Source organism: Thermobia domestica, chromosome 13, assembly GCF_964235325.1.
Source record: "Thermobia domestica chromosome 13, izTheDome1.hap1.1, whole genome shotgun sequence".
In the NCBI taxonomy this organism is placed as follows: Eukaryota; Metazoa; Arthropoda; class Insecta; order Zygentoma; family Lepismatidae; genus Thermobia; species Thermobia domestica.
Window position 1 is genome coordinate 205,979,592 of NC_137466.1, and position 21,299 is coordinate 206,000,890.

A 21,299-nucleotide genomic window follows, 5' to 3' on the forward strand; every position below is an offset into this window, starting at 1 on the left:
GGGTTTTCTCGGGAATCTCCCGTTTCCTCTCACTTTCTTCACTCCACTATTTCTTTCATTTCTCATCTTCACCGTCTCCTTTAGTCTAGCCCGCATAATCGTGGACGTAAAACTGAAAGATTTCATTTTTTCTATTATAAGACTCAAGAAATGTATATTATGACCAATTAAGAATAAATATTATATATATTGTATGTTCTGGCTAAAAAGACATTGATAACAAGAAATACCAATTTACATTGGCTTAAATATAAACACGTGTTTTAGAGACCCCCCCCCTGTTAAGAATTTCTAGCTAACCTAAGTCTATGTAGGAGTGAAAACATGTTTTTGAGTAATGAAGAATCTTTGGAACACATTATTGTCTTAAATGACGTTTGTTCAAAGTGCCAAAAATTTATATGGTAAAATTCTAGTACCTAAAAATTCTGTAATGTGATACTGAAACTAAAAGAAAGAAAAGAAAAGGACACAGTGCATCTCTGTATAAGGGCATTATACCAGTGGTTCTCAACCTATGTGTCGCGACACACTGGTATGTCACACAGTCCCCAAAGGTATGTCGGGAAATTTTAGAGTTTAAAAATCATGAAGAACTTAATAATAATTAGTTATAATCGAGAGAGACTGTAAAAGTGAACACCTCTAGCGGAAGTAATAATGCTCAGTGCTATATAGAGTGATTATAAAAGCTAATTGGTTTCACTATTATAATACATATTATTGTTATCATTATTTATAATAAAAATATCAGACAAGTATATTCAGTAGCGTACGCAGAAATTTATTTCGGAGTAGGTCCAAACTCAATATGAGGGTATTTTATATTAAAATTCCTAAAATTGCCCCTAAAATTAGGCTAAATTTACACAAAAGTCGAAATTTCGGAGGAGGTCGGATCCTCAGGACCCACCCCCTGCGTAAGTCCCCGAGTTTATTGCTATCTTGGACGCTCAGGAAAGTGTGTCATCAGTCATAAAAGGTTGAGAACCACTGCATTATACTATTACGTAACTGCAATAAAAGAGAGATTTGACCAATGAAATGATTCAGAATAACAATAACAAAGATTTGTTGTAATTACATTAGTGAAGCTAACCTTAGGTAAGCTAGTGACAAAGTAGAAATGACTTCAAATTAATTTGGAGTTAAGAATACATTTTATTTTGATTTATACAAGAACTGATTATTAGTTATACTCAGTGGCGTATTTAGGGGGCGGCTATAGGCCTCAAGCTCCCCCGAAATAGACAAATTTATATATAGTATATGTAATAACTATATCTACATAGACCCAGTATATATGCACGCACTCAGGAGAATGTGCATAGCCCCCCACCCCCCGATACAAAATCCTAAACACGCCACTGGTTATACTGAATGTTACCGAATAGCACTCTTAGAATGAATTATTTTTTTCTTAAACAATATTAACTTTTGATTCAATGTTGTGAAACGACAGCCGAACAAAGCTTCAACTAACATTATGATATGTACTGAATATCTTTAACATGGAAAATATTAGTTATAATCTTACTTAACAACTACAGTGCATTTTATGACTGTTTTCTAGTGAGATATTTAGGGTCTATATGTCTCCAATAATTGTAATGTTGAACTCAAGTTCAACCCCACAGTTTGAATAATGGCACCGAGCCGATAGAGGATTCTCTTTCAGAAATTCAACTGACATGACATTCTAGCTGTCTTTTATTTTAGTAAGGATTTATTATTATTATTATTATTATTATTATTATTATTATTATTATTATTATTATTATTATTATTATTATTATTATTATTATTATTATTATTACTATACAACAGAAGTACTCTGAGGAAACTTACACACACGTTGTTGTCGACAACAAACTTACTTGGCCAGGGACCGAACCACGGACTCCACCCACCATAGATAAGCGCTCCGCCACCACCGAAACCGGAAATAATAGAAACCTACTACTCCCGGCTTGAACATTCATCACCACCAGAGCAAAAACAGTACACTGAGAAAAAAATGTATGTGGCGTACTTATAAAATCGTATGTTACCTTTGTAAATCCTATAGTTTTTGGACTTAACGTACAGCATACGTATAACTGAAAACGCATGTTTTATAATACTTTCTGTATAAGTGTTTCATCTATACGTAGTTTCTGTATGAAACAATATAGGAGGTCAGGATCTCATATACAAATGGACGTATATAACATATAGCTGACGAAGGTAACATGAGTATATGTATGTGATATACGGAAAACTGTTAGATGTTAGACATCCTGCAACGGCATGAGGTAACATCAGGGCAGTGTCTATGTAGCATATGGATAATGTATGCTCCGTACTGATTTAAGGTAAGGATCCCGTATATTTGTACAATATACCGCTGTCCGGAGAACGGATTTTTCTCTGTGTATTAGATAGTAGTGTCGCCCACGAAGCAAGACGAGAAATACATTTTCGTCTCGTCTCATAATTTCCTGTAGGATTCTAATTTCGTCTCGATTCTTGGAAAGCTTTGTCATCTATCTCGAAAACTTTCTCATGTCGTTTTCTAAATTTAAGCACAAAATTTATGTCTGTTTTGTTTAATCATCTACAAGTTATCAGAATTCTTTCAAGTCACGGTGCTTGGGGTCCCGGGTTCGATCCCAGCCGCCGTTAAGTGAACTTTCTGGTGGACAAACACCGTGTGCGTGAGTTTTCTCGGGGTTCTCCCGTTTCCTCACACTTTCTTCATTCCACCATTTCATTCATTACTCATCATCACCTTCTCCTTTAGCCTAGTCGGCATAATCGTGGGACGTAAAACTCAAAGATTTCATTTCATTTTTCTTTCAAGTCACGGGAGGTCCACGAAGGATATGATTGAGAGGTCTCATCCCGGCGAAATTAAAATACCGCTAATTTTACAGTAATTATGTGATATCTTCAAATAGATAAAAGATAATTGAAATGTGGAACAAGAGCGCCCTAGACATTATTATTTTGCGTGAGGTACCGTTATCACAAGTCACCTAGTGGCTTTCCGTTTTCAACCGAAAATAAATGCCGATTTTCAAAATGGCTCGAAATCGAAAGCAGATAAGTGAGTCGTGATAACGGTATCTCATGTAAAATGATATTGTCTAGGGCGCTCTTGTTCCACTTTTCGATTATCTTTTATCTATTTGAAGATATCATATAATTACTGTAAAATTAGCGGTATTTTAATTTCGCCGGGATGAAGCCTCTTAATACAACAACTGTTAACCCATATTTATTACTGCAGTATATCGTGCAATGACTTCCGTATCTTTAAACGTTGACAAATGCTCTTCATTATGTTCCTATAATCACTTTATTAACTTATGGTTTTTTATACTATGTATCACGTAACGGGAAAACAATGTTTGAAATCTAATACCTGGGCGGATTAGTGTTGCCCACGGGACTCGAGCAATTTATCGGGACTCGTCTCAAATTTGAAAAGGCACTTCTCGTTTCGTTTTCAAGATGAATCATTTCTCACCTCAAGGGCAACACTATTAGGCAACAAAAAGCAATTTCTTTAGAGCTGATTTGGAGTTTAGCGCTCCGTTCAACATCGAAGCTATATGAGACGTCTACCTACAGCTTAACGTGGAATCCAAGCCACATGAGCTAGCACTGAGAAATCAACACGGATCCCTTGCGCCCAAGAGGCGTACTGAAATGAATTTCAAGTCGAAAGAACAGATTCGATCTTGAGTTTATCGGTAAAATGAAATCTTTCAGTTTTCACAGCCCACGATTATGACGGTCATGGTTAGACTAAAAGAGACGGTGATGATTAGAAATGAACGCAATGGTGGAATGAATAAAGTGGGAGGAAACGGGAAAACTCCGAGAAAACACATACATACGGTATTTGTTCACTACAAAGTTCACTTGGTGCGAGCTGGGATCGACCCAGAAACCCTAGCACAAGAGGTGAACGCTCTACTACTGATCCACCATGCCGTTTTGGCTCATTCGATAATCAAACAGGAAAAACTGTAAGAGATAGTAAAAAAAAAAAAAAAAAAAAAAAAAAAGATTCCAATAGTGGTTCCATCCATCTTCTCCATTATCTGCCTATTGAAAGCGAAAGCGGAAACCTATATCTATAACTTCCCGTCTGAACACAGGATCACTATAACTTCAAAATGTAAATATGATCACATAGACACAAAAGGCGAGATTTCTAGCTGAGAGATCACAGAAGCGGAAGAAAAGAAAAAATAAGAAAGAGTCGGTGTATTTTTGGGTCTATAAGACCCGCCCTTAATTTCTGATATAAGTTTTTTATATATATATTCTAAGTGATGCATTCAATTTCTTTCGTATTTCACTTTAAACTGTTCATTTTCAATTCATATCTTAATTAATATTCTTAAACAAACACGACTGTAAAAGCAAACACAGTGAGACTCGACCTTGCATTTCTGTTGATACAACAGTTCCGACTCCACCATATTAAATACACATATACACTCCCTCTCTCTGTCTCACACATACACACAATCTACTACACTCGCTGCTCATCATATGGGCAGAGCAACCAGTCTTCCTTATGATGATGGCCAGACAGCCTGTCACAAATGGCGTCGGACCCAATTACCTAATATTTACTCCCGCGTGTATCAGATAAATTTTTCATCAGTGTACACACAATTTCAACAGACCACACCGTGTTTGTTTTGTATAACAAAAGAAGTGAGAAAAAACGAGAGACCAGATTGAACGCAAGAGTGTGGGCCCTCTTAAGCAAGACAGCACAAGACTTTCTCTCATATTGTTTGAATATAACACGTATAACAGAAGCGAAAAAAGGAATGATTTCTTAAATGTTTACCTTGCGGTACTCATCTCTTCGGATTTCTGACACCTCCATTCCGGCCCCGAATCGTAGCTGCCACAAACAGCTGGTTTTTGCCTGGAGCTGAGAAGGTGCGGTCCAGGCACCTGAGCTTATACGCGCTTGCGCCCGACGCTTTGACTTCCAAACATCTATACGAGCCAGCATGCCATACAAGATACAAGTACTCACAACGGCTAGAATAGTACGTTGTGTTTGAAGCACAACATAGGTTAACAGAGCAAAATAAGTAGCACGCAGACAACGACAGAGAAAGACATTTAGTCAATACTATATATTGTTCCAAGATATTGCAGTTGCTTTGTTACTTTTCAATCAAACATGCAAAAATTATTAGAACCACATAAATAACAAGAAAAGAAAAGATATATAATAATCGCCAACAATGAGCCGAGCTTCTGTGTATGCCTCTGCCCTTTGTGCCCAGTTCCATGTTAATTTCCTTAAAAGAAATTGGTGTCAATCACTTGACACAATGGCTTAAAAAAAAAAAAAAAAAAAAAAAGAGAGAGAGAGAGAGAGGAACGATTTACATTTCTCGTGAGAAAGCAACATTGTGCGGGATACCATTAATTTTTTAAAAGTGACAACTATTCATTCAAAGGGTGTAAAATATTTATTAAAATTAGAAAAAAAAATTCTCAAGTTTATCGCACTGTTTATGCACGGAGGCTGACGGAGACTTGATGGTGTAAGCTCCTTTGTGGCTAAGCGGTTAGCGTACGCATCTTTGGCGTGGGAGACCCGGGTTCAATTCCCGGCGGGAGCTCATGTGGTTCGGATTCCACGTCAATCAGTAGGTCCACGTCTCATATAGCCTCGCTGCTGAACGGGACGTTAAATTCAAAATCAACTCAACTCAAGACTTGATGGTGAGAAAAGTGATAATGGTGGAATGAAAATAGTGGGAAAAACCGTGAGTATCCCGAGAAAAGTTAGACATGCAGAGTTTGCCCACCACAAAATCAATTTTACAGAAGCTGAGGACCCCATGCACCAGAGATGAGCGCTCTAGCACTAAACCACTGCGGCCCCGAAAACAAAACTTTTTTTTTTTTTTTTTTTTTTTTTTTTACAGCACATTAATAGAATTTCCACTGTAATGAGACACTCGAATGGGAAATGCTTCTTTTGTCTCTGCTGAGTCGAATACAACGTTAGAAGTGCTGATCAGCTCTTTCCTGGGTTTTCCATCCCCCCCCCCCAATTGTGCACATATCATATATATTGAAATTTCTCAATATAATTTTCTAGATAGAAAATACTACTCTATTCAGTAAATAAATCAGAACTTTTAAAGTATTCTTTCTTCCTACCCAGTCCGTTGTCTAGCCATGTGATGCCTCAATTTATTATTATTATTATTATTATTATTATTATTATTATTATTATTATTATTATTATTATTATTATTATTATTATTACAAATCACAACGGAGAACATATCGAATATAGAAAATATTTTGCAAGTACTAAACAGCTGCATTGAGATAAATGTTAGGATGTTTGTTTGATTTCTCTAAGTTTGATTATTGTTGCACGTTTGCAGTCATAATTATGTCATAATTCTATGTTCAAAAACTACTTTTTCTTCGTTTTTACACTTTCTGTGTTTCTTAACCCTCATATTGTTTGTTTAACTTAAGTGTTATTTATACGTCTTTAAAAAGGAAGATGTTATTTTTATTCTATATTTTTCACCACGAAAAACAAAAATAAAATAAAAAAACTTGCAAAATACCATGGTTCTGTGGCTAGAATGAATTAATTGTATTTGCAGTATTTTCAATGGGAAAAATAATTTTATTTACGAACATTTCCGTTCACGAATAGCGTTGGAGAATGGGTTAAGTTCATACATAACCCGAAGATCCACTGTATAGGAAGATTATCAAGTTTTCACTAGTACATTGATTGAAACCTATATTAACAGCTCAAGCTCAGTAACTGCCCCTGAACTTCCCCAAATGACGCCTTTAGTTAAACTCAATGAATGAAAGATCTTTTGTTTGTTCTACGTTCAGGTAGAAGTAAAAGTTTGGGGGAACGCGGGTGGATGTCGTTCCCCCACTTTCAAAAATATCTATGGCATCCCCATTATCTAAAAAAAATACAATGGGCAAAGATAGGCATGGGAGACGGCGTGATATCAAGCAACCCCTGCCTTTTCTGGTCCACTTTTATCCCTGCATTCATATAATGTAGCAGTTGAATAAATAAAAATCAACACAATGAAGTCTCAATAACATATAGGAAAATGCATACCCACAATGGACTGTGGAATACATATTTACAACTAGCGTTCCGCAACTAACTTGATCCACTTGTCATACAAGAGATTACTATACGCTGTTGACACTTTATTAATATACATGAAGTTATAAACTGTTGAATTGTAAGAAATTACAAGACACCACTCATCTGCTAAAGATAAATTAAATCATCTACATACGCACAGCAATAAAACATGAATTTTCAACCCAGCAAGCAGAAGACAACAGACTGCAGGTAATAATAGTCAAGAGCTACTAGATGAGCACATTTCGTATGTATTCTAGAAGAAAATACTTAGTAGCAAAGCAACTAGTAATTTGGCGAGAAGTACACCAAGATGTGTGTTTCAGAAGTCTATAAAACTCCATGAAGCCCAAACCTTTCGAACATTCAATATCTTACATGATCAAAACATGCAATCAGATATTTAAACATGTCACGAAAATCGAAATCGGCATTCACCTATCACCTTGCGAACAGATGGCTTCTTCTTCAAACAAAATTGTAACAATGGGATGGTATTTAAAAGGATTTCTTTTTTTCATTCTTTGTATATATTACTCCCTTTGTTTTCTTGTATAAAAGATGCTGCTTGAAGGTCACGGTGATAATCGTAAGCAAATAATACCGAAGGACGACAGACACTCCTTCAAAAAGACACACCGAAAAAAAAAAAAAAAAAAAAGAAGTATGTTTGCAATTCTGGAGTCCGTATTCTGTTGCCTTTGTGAATGGTATTCATCTCACGGGGTACGAATTAACAATGGGAAATGGAACAATGGCCATGCACTCACTATGACAGTGCTAACCTATTGTGTGCAAATTATAATGACATTACCTACCTTCAACGTTAGCTGATTCAATTTTTACAACTACAGGATAGCATTATATAGGAAATAAAACGTTCCCTTCTTTATTTTAATGTTCCTTTCAAATAGCACTGACTCATGTCAACGGAAGTTACCATAACATGGCACCTCACTTTTTTTTATATATATACAAAAATATGCTTCTGTTTTAAAATGTACTCTCGTATTACGGGGAAAATAGTAACCTACTTTTAGTTAAGGAGTCTTGTTCTATTCACAATAGGTATAATCGTGTCACATAAAAAGAGAGCTTTTTCAGGTTTCTACTTCACTTTTGTATTTAAACTTCCCATGATACAACACTGGATAGAACATTTTTAAATGAAAGAGGACTAGCTGAACCTGCGCTCTCACAACAGCACATCATTCACATATGAGCATGAATCTCCTTGTCATGCCTCACATCTCTACATGTCCCTTTACGAACACAAGTGAAAAAGACTTAATTTTAAAAAAAATGACACGAGGTAATATAAAGGGGATCGATTATTATTTTTTTTCAATATCACGCACAGTTTGCAAGACCTGAGCGTTCTTCCGGTTCAAGTTTCTAATTTATATATGACCCATGTTTTCTTTCTTCTTGCATACAGTATGTAATATCCAAATAATTAATTACACTGTCAGTGATATATGGTGTTCATTGGGCAAAACACTCCAAACAATAAAGATTCACCTTAGATTGGAGAAATGATCATTCTTCGTTTTTCATCATTTGCATAAAACAAACCAGAGAGATAACGAACCCCTGTATAAAAGTATGTGGTATTGGAATGTGGATATGATGCTTTATTAAAAAATAAATAAATAAAAATCAACACTTCCTGTGTACCCCTAAAAATGTAATAAAGAAATAATGGTCATTTTTCAGTCAATCAGAACTGAACAATCTACATAAAATTTGCAATCGATCAGTGAAAACGGCATCTTTCTAGGGCCAATGGTTCCCGAGAACTTCGTGTCGAGAGGATTGGCCACAAACATGTAAATTTTTCTAGCATTTTAATATGTTGATGATCAATTGTTCCGCCAGTTGAACTTCGTAGTTTTATAGAGCTGGGCTTTGTAGCTTTTGGTGCGGATTCCGTCTTTGCTAGGAGTATCTCTTGAAAAATCATTACTTTCCAATTGAATAGTTCTTATACTTTATTATGACGGTGAAGGCGCGAAAGAATTATCACAAATCCTTACAAGAGCACCCACAACCACACTCTGAAAAGGAAATCCGAGTAGGCTAATTATATACAAGATTACTCTTGCTGAGTGTGGTGTCGGTTGGATTCTAGTGACACCCGATTTGTAGGCTATATAAGCTTCGGTTAGCGTAAGTACCTTTAACATGGGAGACTCGTATTCGATATTCGTTGAGAATTCACATGCTTCAGATTTTACATTACACTATAGGTCCACGTCCCAGCTTAGGTAGTGAAAGAACCATTAAAGTTCAAACAAACAAAAAATCTAAGTGAACTTGTGGTAGACAAATCGTTTCCACGGGTTCTCTGTGTTCTTTTAACTCGTTATCTTCTAACAATTTGATCAGTCATTTTCTTGATTTTATTATTGAAGTAGAAGTTTCTAATTTTGCGTCCTACTGAAATGCCATTTTAGGGCCGCGATGGCTCAATGGTAGAGCGTTCAATTGTGGTGCATGGGGTTCGTGGTTCGCAGGGCCGTGCCGTGGGGGAGAGCGGGGCTACGGCCCCGGGCGCCGAAGTAAGGAGGGCGAAAAATTCGGGAGAAAAAAGGAAAAAAAAGATAGGAAAAATTGCTTGGAATATATGTATGGGGACGCCGTCGTATACTCTCGCCCCAGGCGCTGATTTTCCACGACACGACCCTGGTGGTTCGATCCCCGCTCGTGTCATGTAGGCTTTATGGTGGGCAAACAGCATGTGCGTGGGTTTTCTCGGGTTCTCCCGTTCCCTTCTACTTTCTTTATTCCACCATTTCATTCATTTCTCATCATCATAGTTCTCCTTTACCCCTCACGGCATAATCGTGAGACGTAAAACTCAAATATTAAATTTTGTTATGCCATTTAGGCCAAAGGAGACGGATGGTTAAAGAAAGTGCATGGTAGTGAAAGAAATAGTGGAATGGGAATGTGGTGGAAACTGGAGAACCTTGAGAAAACAACGGACACGATGCTGTCCACCACAAACTCATTTGGCCTGGATCGAACCTCCGACCCCTAGCACAAGAGTTCAGCGCCAAAAGTCAGAGATACAAGTGTTCGAATATAAACTTTTGAGAATTTTGCTGCAGTTTTCTTGACTGGGAATTTACAGTTAAAAAAAAAAAAAAAAAAAAAAACGTTACGTTCCACCTTAGTTTTCCCATTATAATACGAAAAAAAAACTGCATTCTGAAGAGAAAATACCAAGAATCAAAGAAAAACGGTCGTTCGATAGAAAACAAAACGTGCAAATCAGTAGACTCACTTTAGTTTAAACGGATTTTCATACAGTTATTAAGTAAATGTTTAAGGACGGGAATGTTTTACTGAAAAGTTTAATAGTCTTACCAATAACTACTCTAAAAGTGTAGTAGATTTCGAGAAACAAAATCATCATTCAAAATGTATATAATAAACCAAAACCTTGTTATAACTATATCCTAATATTTGAGGCCGCTTGAATTCGAGAGAGACAAAACGTTCAAGACACTATCTATAAATTTCTCGTTTCAAAAATTTTGACACGATGTAACAATAAACGGAAAGGGAATTCTGTTAATAATAATGTTGAAACCAACGTCATATCCAAAATAGCTGTTTGTAACTTTAATTTTGTAAAAACTGAACTCTCTGAAGATAGAGAATAAAATGTTTTTAGAACAGAGCACGTCATGTAAGGAAGACAAGATTTTTTTTTCGCAAAGAAAGTATGTTTCTTAGTTTATGATAGAATGTTCTTGCTTGAGAGATTGCATTTAGGCAACCAGTAAAGCAAATGCGCGTATCAAGATATATATCTTCCAGGAACTTGGTAAGATATACAACCAAAACGACATTTGAGATATGGTGGTTGCATAACGTACACTTATTGAAAAATTGAATAGCACTTTGAAGACAATCAAAGCAGTCAATTTTGAACTGAACCTAGGACTCACAAGTACTGGATGTTGTAAACGTAGTTTCTTAACTGTAGAAATGAAATGAAATCTTTAAGTTTTACGTATCACAGTTATGCCCTGTGAGCTAAAGGAGACTATGATGATGACAAAATGAATGAAATGGTGGAGTGAAGAAAGTGGAAGGAAACGGGAGAATCCCGCGAAAACCCACGCACATGGTTTTTGTCCACTACAAAGTCCACTTGTTGCGAGCTGAGATCGAACCAGGAACCCCATGCACCAGAGGTGAACGCTCTACCACTGAGCCACTGCAGCTCCCTTCTTTATTGTGGAATACACTACAGCGAAACAGAAGTGGTACTTGAACAAGAAAGTCATAAAATGTCGAAAAAGTGAAAATGCCCCCCTGAAAAGCCACGTTTCTTTTTGCATTTCTAGTGAGCACCCTACCGTGCACCTTTCATTTAATATGTCAGCTTTCGTCTGAAGAACAGAACAAAACAACAAGATACCCCAGTATGTATTTTATTCCGTATCATGAAATAAATTGATGCAATGTGCAATATTCAGTTTAATTGATGAACAACACGCATGTTTCGACTCGGCAGTCTCGCTAAGTCAATTGCTGAGCTTAACGGAAAGAAAAGAAGCGGGTCCTTCATTGCACCAAGCGAGTGGTTAAATCTGACCTGTTGACAGACCTTATTAATTAACTCCAAAAAGTTTGATAAGCATATAAGTCAGTTTGCAGAAAGAACTGATATAGTTTTACTATTGTTAACTTGTAACGGAAATATCTGTTAAGATCGCGACAAGAAAAGAAGGTCACTTCTTTGTACTGTATAAAGCAACGAACTATGAACCACAGCGTCACACTAAAGCTCTCCCTTATAACAAAACAACGGTTACGCAGAGCACCAGAACTCTGAAAAGGAATGAATGACTAAAGAAATAATGGAAGAAACGTTATCTTAATTAACTAAGGAAACCGAAAATAACAGAATTAAAAGAAGCACACTGCAGAAAGGGCTTTGTAATAACATGCTAACTAATTTCCGAGGCATGACCGACGTTAAGTACGAGGAAAGTCGCCTTTGGATTAATTTGCTGTGTTTGTTGCAGAATTAACTCAATGGCTGCTTCGGATTAGATTCTGTGATGTAATCAACGAAAGATTACATCTACGTGTCTAGCCACAGAAAGCTTTAAAAGAAGCTCAGGTCTATAGTTAATTGGAGCAACATGACACCGTATTTACTCAAATAAAAGCATCCTGCTCTAAAAAGGATCCATTTATGATGGCGGTATAAGAATCCCTATAAGGATCATTAATGAAAGTTCAAGCTATTAGCAAACTACAATTTATTATTATTGCTTGCAAACCAGTGACTTGTTTGAAATATATTACCTGATAAAGTTGCCAGTAGTAACTTTGTCTATTCTGCTACTGAAACGAAGAGATACTCTGTAATTGAAAAAAATACTGCATCTACTATATTTAAAATTATATATATATATATATATATATATATATATATATATATATATATATATATATATATATATATATATATATATATATATATATATATATATATATATATTTGATATTAGATTTTAAAAATAACGAAATTATTGTTACTATTTAGAATTTATTATAATAACTGCCATCCTTATTTCAACACCTTCCACATCGAATTTTCAAAAATCCTTCGTTAGTGGTACTTCACATCACAAATCCTATGTACTATCCAACTTTTGAATTCTTAGCTTAATCCTTGCTCAGTCAGTCTGTCAGGACTTCTTTTATACGTAGAGTAAACAAGGGAAGTATGGAGTTATCAAATTTTATATTAAAAAAATGATTTTTTATTTTAACGTCCCATGCTAATGCCCTTTAGGCTAAAGCAGGCGAACAACTAATGAAAAAGAATAATCGTGAAAACATTTTTTTTTGTTCTTTTACAACGAGATTGTATACGTAACCTATAAATTACTTCCATTTTCTTGTAGTTATTTTGGGCAACGGCGCTTAAAAGTACACAATTTGTTGATAAGAAGAAGAAGAAGAAGAAATTGTAGAATATATATGTTGATTTTATATAAATAATCATGGAATGTCAGTTGTTGAAAAGAAGATAGACATTTGTCTGTTGCTGCTATGACAACAGAATAAATATACATAAAATAAGAATAATAAAAGTCATCCATTAAGGTGTTTAATCGTATTTACCAATATTTGTTATTCGAACTGTGGGCTATAATTGTAACAAATTAAAATATAAAAATATAACGTTACACGTTCCCACCGGGAATCGAACTCAGAGTCACATACACCAAAGACACATGGGCTAGACGTTAGATGAGCGGGAAGGACTATGAAAAGGACGGTAGTTAGAAATAGTGTTTCTCGGTTAGGCGATGCCTTTTAGGTTATAACAGAGATAAGTGATCAACACACGTGAATAACAATGATGTTGGAGGTATGACACAGGAGGGTCCGTAAATAAATAAAGCTGAAATTCTATTTATTCACCATATAATATGGCTTACGACTGACCACTTTCTCACTGACTAATGAAAACATGAATCAAGCGTCCTTACAGAGTCAAGGCGAGAAGTACATTTTCAAATACAAGACGCATCCCTTTTCGAGACGAGAATCAAAACTAGAAGGGAAATTTGTCAAATCTTGTGGGGAACACTAGTTCACTCTAGTTTTAGATCTCCAACACTGTTTTAGCGCTACATAATTCTCGCCTCATGAACCATATCCACGAAGAAATTAAAAGTCAACTGAAAGCAGGGAATTCGTGTTATTATTCAGTTCAAAATCTTTTGTATTCCTGAATTCTATCGGGGAATTTGAAGCTTAAAATATATAAAGTGATAATCATGCCTGTTATGCTGTATGGTTGTTAAATATTTTCACTTACTCTGAGGGAACAACATAGACTGAAAATATTTGAAAATGAAATCTTTGAGTTTTACGTCCCACGGTTATGCCGGTTAGGCTAAAGGAGACGGTGATGATGAGTAATGAATGAAATGGTGGAATGAAGAAAGTGGGAGGAAACGGGAGAACCCCGAGAAAACCCACGCACACGGTGTTTGTCCACCACAAAGTTCACTTGGCGGGGGGCTGGGATCGAACCCGGGACTCCAAGCACCAGAGGTGAACGCTCTACCACTGAGCCACCGCGGCCCTGAAAATATTTGAGAATTAAATCCTGAGACGAATATTCGGACCCGAGAAGAACGGAAATGGTGGAGACTTCATAATCAGGAACTGCATAAATTATACAGTTTACCAAACATTGTTAGAACCATCAAGTCTAGGAGGCTCAGCTGGGCGGGTCATGTAGCCAGAATAGAAGAAAGTAGGAACGCTTTTAAAGTTTTAACTGGAAACCCAATCTGAGAACGTCCATTAGGAAGACAGGCGCAGATGGGAGGATAATATTAAGATAGATACAGCAGAAATAGAAGTAGAAACTGAATCCATTTGTCTCAGGACAGAAGTCAATGAAGAGCTATTGTGAGCGTGGCATTGAACCTCCGGGTTCCATAGGCCGTAGAGTTAGTTATGATTCATAGTACAAAAGCTATAAATTAATCAAGTAATTGCCCGAACATATTCAAGATCATATATATATATATATATATATATATATATATATATATATATATATACAGACTGTTCCATAATTCGTGTTATTTTCTACAGCGCTGGGAGAAGATGAAGTTTATATACTATTAATGTAAAATTTGGCACTCTTATTGAGAAATATCTGAATTTTTCGAATTTCTAAAGAAAATAAGAGAAAATTGCTGTTTAGCCCCCCTTTTAGGGGTGTAAACACGAAAGTTCATTTTCCTTATGGGAGATTCAATGTTAAATTTTAGAAGCAGTTTTCTCCAATAAGTATTCGTGAAGATTTTGGAGCAAATGAGTTGTATTTGTTACAAAATGCAAAAACACTCATTCACAAAGCTATTAAAGCCGTCTCAAACATTATTTTGCCAAGGTCCCCCTTTTGGGGGGCAAGGGGCGTAAAAAGGTGGTGGGTGATATGTTACCAAAATTCCAAAATTTATTTTCGGAATGCCAGTAAGCGTGAGATTAATCACAAATGTCACAGAATTAATGCTCCAATGTCCTTACATGTAAGAGTGACTGATAATGGGGCTACAGCCCCCTTTCAAAAATAAAATAAAAAAAATCACCACAAATATCCTTAGTAGGGACATACGAGAAGAAGGTATTTTTGTTAATTAATGTGAAATTTGGCATCATTGTATCAAATGAGTATGCGTTTTTCAAATCTGGAATGTTATTTTGATAACGCACCGCCTTTGGGGGCACAGGGGGCGAAGTACTCGATGATGGATCTTTATAAAAATTCAAAATTTTGTTCCGGAAATACCAGTGAGCTTCAGATTTTTCACCACTGTCACAGAATTAATAATCTAATGCTCCTTGCATGTGCCAGTGACTTATATGGGGCTATAGCCCCCATTTCAAAAATAAAAAAATCACCATAAATATCCTTAGTAGGGACATACGAGATAAAGGTATTTTTTTAAATTAATGTAAAATTAGGCGTCATTGTATCAAAAGAGTATGCGTTTTTCAAATCTGGAATGTTATTTTGATAACGCACCGCCTCAGGGGGGGCACAGGGGCGAAGCACTCGATGATGGATCTTTATAAAAAAAAAATCAAAATTTTTTCCCGGAAATTCCAGTGAGCGTCAGATTTTTCCACCACTGTCACAGAATTAATATTCTAATGCTCCTTGCATGCGCCAGTGACTTATATGGGGCTATAGCCCCATCTCAAAAACAAAAATCACCATAAATATCCTTAGTAGTAACATACGAAAAGAAGGTACTTTTTGTCAATTAATGTGTAATTTGGCGTCGTTGTAGCACAAAGGTATGAGTTTTTCACATCTGAAATGTTATTTTAGTAACCACTGCCTTAGAGGAGCACAGGGGGCGAAGCTTCAGATGATAGACCTTCATAAAAATTCGAAATTTTGTTCTGGAAGTGTAAGTGAGTATTAGATTAAACACAAATGACACAGAATTAATATTTCGATGCTCCTTGCATGTGCCAGTGATTGATGTGGTGCTACAGCCATCTTCCACAAATCACCAAAAATCACGATAAATATCCTTAACAGGGACATACCAGAAGCAGCTTTTTTTTCTATTGGTCGATTAATGTGAAATTTGGCGTTATTGTAATAAAAAGCTACGTATTTTCCAAATCTGAAATGTTATTTTGGTAAGAGGGACAAAGGGCGCGGTTGGTAATTTTTGGCTTTGGAGGGCACAGGGTCCGAAGTATAAAAATTTCAAATTTTATTTTGGTAGTGCCAATGAGCATGAAATTAATTGCAAGGCGCACAGAATTAATGCTCCTTATTTCCATGTACAATCCGCAGCAAAGAACCTGCAACATGACCATGTAAGTTTATTGTGAAACTACGACTAACAGCACAGGGAATCAACATAACGTCTAAGTGGCATGAATCACGCCAGGAGAAACCTCGGCGTCCTCCCCTGCACACTTATTTTGGAGCAAAAGACTTCGTCGTTTCACAATAAACATATATGCTCATGTTGCAGGTTTTTGCTGCGGACTGTACCAGTGACTGATATTAGGCTACAATCCCCTTTCATAAAACAATAGAAATTCGTGATGAATGTCCTTATACGCAAGGACCTACTGGCAGAAGGTAAATTGAAATTTGACATTATTATCGAAAAATGATTGTTTAGAAAAAGAGCTAAAGCGACAATATGATAATGGTCATGTGTTGGTCTCTTTTAGTGGCGTCAACTCAAAATTTGATTGGCCTAACTGGAGTTTCAATGTAAAATGCGGAAAGCAGTTTGCTCTATATTTATACGAATTTTGCTGTAAATTATCAGTTTTAGGTAGAAAATACGATACCATTCCTCTTCTTCCTCCCCTTTCATCTATGATAGTACATGCGTTTCTAGTTTTATTACGCCAAACCTACAAATTGGGGAAGATAGGCAGTAAGAAAAATCCAAACTTTTCGTTATTTCCCGTGAGCGTCAAAATATTTGGAAATATACCAAAATTAATGCTTAGAAGCTACCTCCATGTGCCAGCGACCACTTTAGTGATTCAATTCCCCCTTCCCAGTCCCAAAATCATTTAAAGAACCACACCACTTTGTTTTATTATCTTCCATGCTTCTCTCTGGCCTATTCAGAATGCATGCTAAGAGATGTTTAAGAAGCACTGGAACACGTCCGAATCATTTGTTGGCGTCCCACTGTAAGCTGATTTTAAGCAATGTCAACAAGCTTTTGTTTATAAAACACCCTCTAATTCCTGACTCAACTTCTTGTTCATGTGTGCTGACAACAGTTTCAGACCTTTTCTTATCGCAATACACCAACGATTTACGAGTTAACGTGTTGACAGTTCAATAGGATTTCGTGTCTGTAATCAACACCTGGGTTAGATTGACTTCTTCGGAAATGGACATTACATAGTAGGTGAATCTCGGAGATAGACTGGTTTAATCATTTGATAATTACTTGCCGTTTGCAGTACACTTTGAGTGCATTCATACTGTAGTGTCCTTCGATCATGCAGTCTTTAACTCAGGATCAGCGTGCTAATATAATTGAATGGTACATTTTATCAAAAAAATCTGCAAGAGCAACAAGATCCCGTATAGTTAAAGAACTCGGATTAAAAGTACACGAGATGCAAATTCACTGTTTCTACAAACAGTTCCGCAGCAATTGTTTTCACACTGCCCATCTTGCATCTAGAAAAAGTGCAGGAAGATCTCCAAGTGTATCTACTGAAGAAACAAAAAGACAGGTGTTGTTATCTGTTACTAGTTCACCGCGGAAATCCCTTGCTCGTCGAAGCTTAGGCTTAAATATTAAGAAAACTACGCTACAAAGAATTTTAAGAAACTTGAAGGTAAAACCATACAAGGTCCGAATGCTTTCTGAATTGTGTGCAAGTGATTATGGTGAACGTGTTTATTTCTGTAACTGGTTTATCGAGAAGTTAAATGAAAACCTTATGTTCTTATTTCAAGTGATGTTTTCCGATGAAGCAAAATTTTTTTTAAATGGTTCTGTGTCCTCATCACATGCAAGATATTGGTCATCGATACAGCGAACGTGAGATCAGAAGTGTCAATGGACAAACGAGGAATAATGGTTTGGTGTGGTATAAATGCGACTGAGGTGATAGGACCTTTCTTTTTTGATGAAAATGTAACAACGTCATCATACCAAAAGCTATTAAGAGAAAAAGTATTTGCTGAACTTAATCGTTTAAATTTAGGTCAAAGTGATGAATTATGGTTTATGCAAGATGGAGCGCCAGCGCATCGCTCAAATACGACTATAAATCTTTTGAGAGAGAAATTTGGGGAACGGATTATTTATATGGGGTCAAGTGTCGAATGGCCACCAAGAAGTCCGGATCTTACACCATGCGATTTTTTCTTGTGGGGATTCCTAAAACAAATTGCCTACCAAAAATCATGTAACAGTGTAGAGGACTTGAAACAAAGGATTGTCCACAGTATAGAGATGATCACTCCAGATATGTTGGAGAAGGTGTTCACAGTTTCTTTAGTAAATCGCATTAATTTATGTCTTGCTCGTTCAGGAGGGCATGCCGAATAAACGTAAGTTGATTTTATGGGTTTTGCACTTAGGTTAATGATCTTTTTAAACAATTAGTGATAGTAGTGCCAAAAAGAGTTGCTTTCAACAAAGAATAATTTCCAGCAACTGATTCTTATTCCTCGGGAAATATTTGTTTCTATTACAACCGTGTGTCCGTGTGTATTACGTCTGCAGTACATACGAGTAAGTTGTTATATGGAAAGTTGGATAATACGGTTATTGTGTAAGAAGTAATGAAAATACATGCTTTTTCTTTTTACGAATAAAGCAAACAATATTGAAACTTAAAGCTCACTTTTAATTTTTAAGATCTTTACATTGATTTTTTTTTTTGTTCCTGCTACGTTTTCCATTGTCATTTTGTGTTCTATTTCGAGATGGTTCTGCTTAAGTGTGTAGAAAATACGTAGGTGATTTGTGTGTGAGATTTTCTGCTATAAAAAGAGCCCTAATTGATTTTTAAAAATATAAAATTCTTTGATTATATTCCAGTGACACCATAGCAACAAAGCTATATGCATAATCAGTTACACTGACAGAAGTTATTCATTTACAGTAATTTCCAGGTTTATTGTATATCTTTTTCGTTTTGCAATAATGACAACTTACATATTAATTATGACATACCGGTATTTATTGTGAATTTTTGTGATTTTTGGAAGGGGGCTGTAGCCCATATAAGTTACTGGGACATGCAAAGAGCATCAGAATATTAATTCCGTGACATTTGTGACTAATCTCATGCTCATTAGCATTTTCAAAATAAAATTTGGAATTTTCATAAAGATCCACGATCTTATGCTTCGCCCCCTTTGCCGCTAAAGGTGGTGCGTTATCAAAATTATACCGAATTAAAAAAACGCCAGCGTCAAATTTCACATTACTTGATTTAAAAAAATAGCTTCTTCCGGTGTGTCCCTGTTAAGGATATTTATCGTGATTTGTGGAAGGGGGCTGTAGCCCCACATCAATCACTGGCACATGCAAGGAGCATCGGAATCTTAATTCTGTGTCATTTGTGATTAATCTGATACTCATTCACACTTCCAGAATAAAATTTGGATTTTTTTTATAAAGATTAAAATGCTTATGCTGCGCGCCCTGTGCCCTCCTAATCCGGTGACACCAAAATAACATTCTATATTTCAAAACCGCGTACCTTTTTACTAAGATAAATTATTTTACATTAATTTGACAAGAAATAATGGTTTCTCGGATGTCCCTGCTAAACTATTTATGGTGAATTTTTAATATGATTTTTGGAAGGGAGGCTGTAGCCCCATATCAGTCACTGACACATGCAAGGAGCATCGAAATATTAATTCTGTGACATTTGTGAATAATCTGACCCTCACTGGCATTTCTGGAACAAAATTTGGAATATTTATAAAGGTCTACCATCTGATGCCTCGCCCCCTGTGCCCCCCTAAGGCAGTGCTTACTAAAATAACATTTCAGATGTGAAAAACTCATACCTTTGTGCTACAACGACGCCAAATTACACATTAATTGACAAAAAGTACCTTCTTTTCGTATGTCACTACTAAGGATATTTATGGTGACTTTTTTTGAGATGGGGCTATAGCCCCATATAAGTCACTGGCGCATGCAAGGAGCATTAGAATATTAATTCTGTGACAGTGGTGGAAAAATCTGACGCTCACTGGAATTTCCGGAACAAAATTTTGATTTTTTTTATAAAGATCCATCATCGAGTGCTTCGCCCCCTGTGCCCCCCCTGAGGCGGTGCGTTATCAAAATAACATTCCAGATTTGAAAAACGCATACTCTTTTGATACAATGACACCTAATTTTACATTAATTTAAAAAAAATACCTTCATCTCGTATGTCCCTACTAAGGATATTTATGGTGATTTTTTTTTTTGAAATGGGGGCTATAGCCCCATATAAGTCACTGGCACATGCAAGGAGCATTAGATTATTAATTCTGTGACAGTGGTGAAAAATCTGAAGCTCACTGGTATTTCCGGAACAAAATTTTGAATTTTTATAAAGATCCATCATCGAGTACTTCGCCCCCTGTGCCCCCAAAGGCGGTGCGTTATCAAAATAACATTCCAGATTTGAAAAACGCATACTCATTTGATACAATGATGCCAAATTTCACATTAATTAACAAAAATACCTTCTTCTCGTATGTCCCTACTAAGGATATTTGTGGTGATTTTTTTTATTTTATTTTTGAAAGGGGGCTGTAGCCCCATTATCAGTCACTCTTACATGTAAGGACATTGGAGCATTAATTCTGTGACATTTGTGATTAATCTCACGCTTACTGGCATTCCGAAAATAAATTTTGGAATTTTGGTAACATATCACCCACCACCTTTTTACGCCCCTTGCCCCCCAAAAGGGGGACCTTGGCAAAATAATGTTTGAGACGGCTTTAATAGCTTTGTGAATGAGTGTTTTTGCATTTTGTAACAAATACAACTCATTTGCTCCAAAATCTTCACGAATACTTATTGGAGAA

The 21,299-nt window shown here is 36.2% G+C and overlaps 1 protein-coding gene across 5 annotated transcripts in view; it reads right to left on the bottom strand.

Annotated features, from left to right (window-relative positions):
• The window catches only part of csw (protein tyrosine phosphatase non-receptor type corkscrew), a 432,330-nt gene that overhangs the window by 130,553 nt on the left and 280,478 nt on the right, over positions 1-21,299 (bottom strand). The window contains exon 1 of one of the 5 annotated variants that reach the window (XM_081737277.1): positions 4,856-4,923. The exons of the other annotated variants lie outside the window; for them this stretch is intronic. Coding sequence (XP_081593403.1) covers positions 4,856-4,869 — 14 coding nt within the window. The 5' untranslated portion in view covers positions 4,870-4,923. Of the gene's footprint in view, positions 1-4,855; positions 4,924-21,299 lie in introns of those variants that run through there. 5 annotated transcript variants of the gene reach the window in all.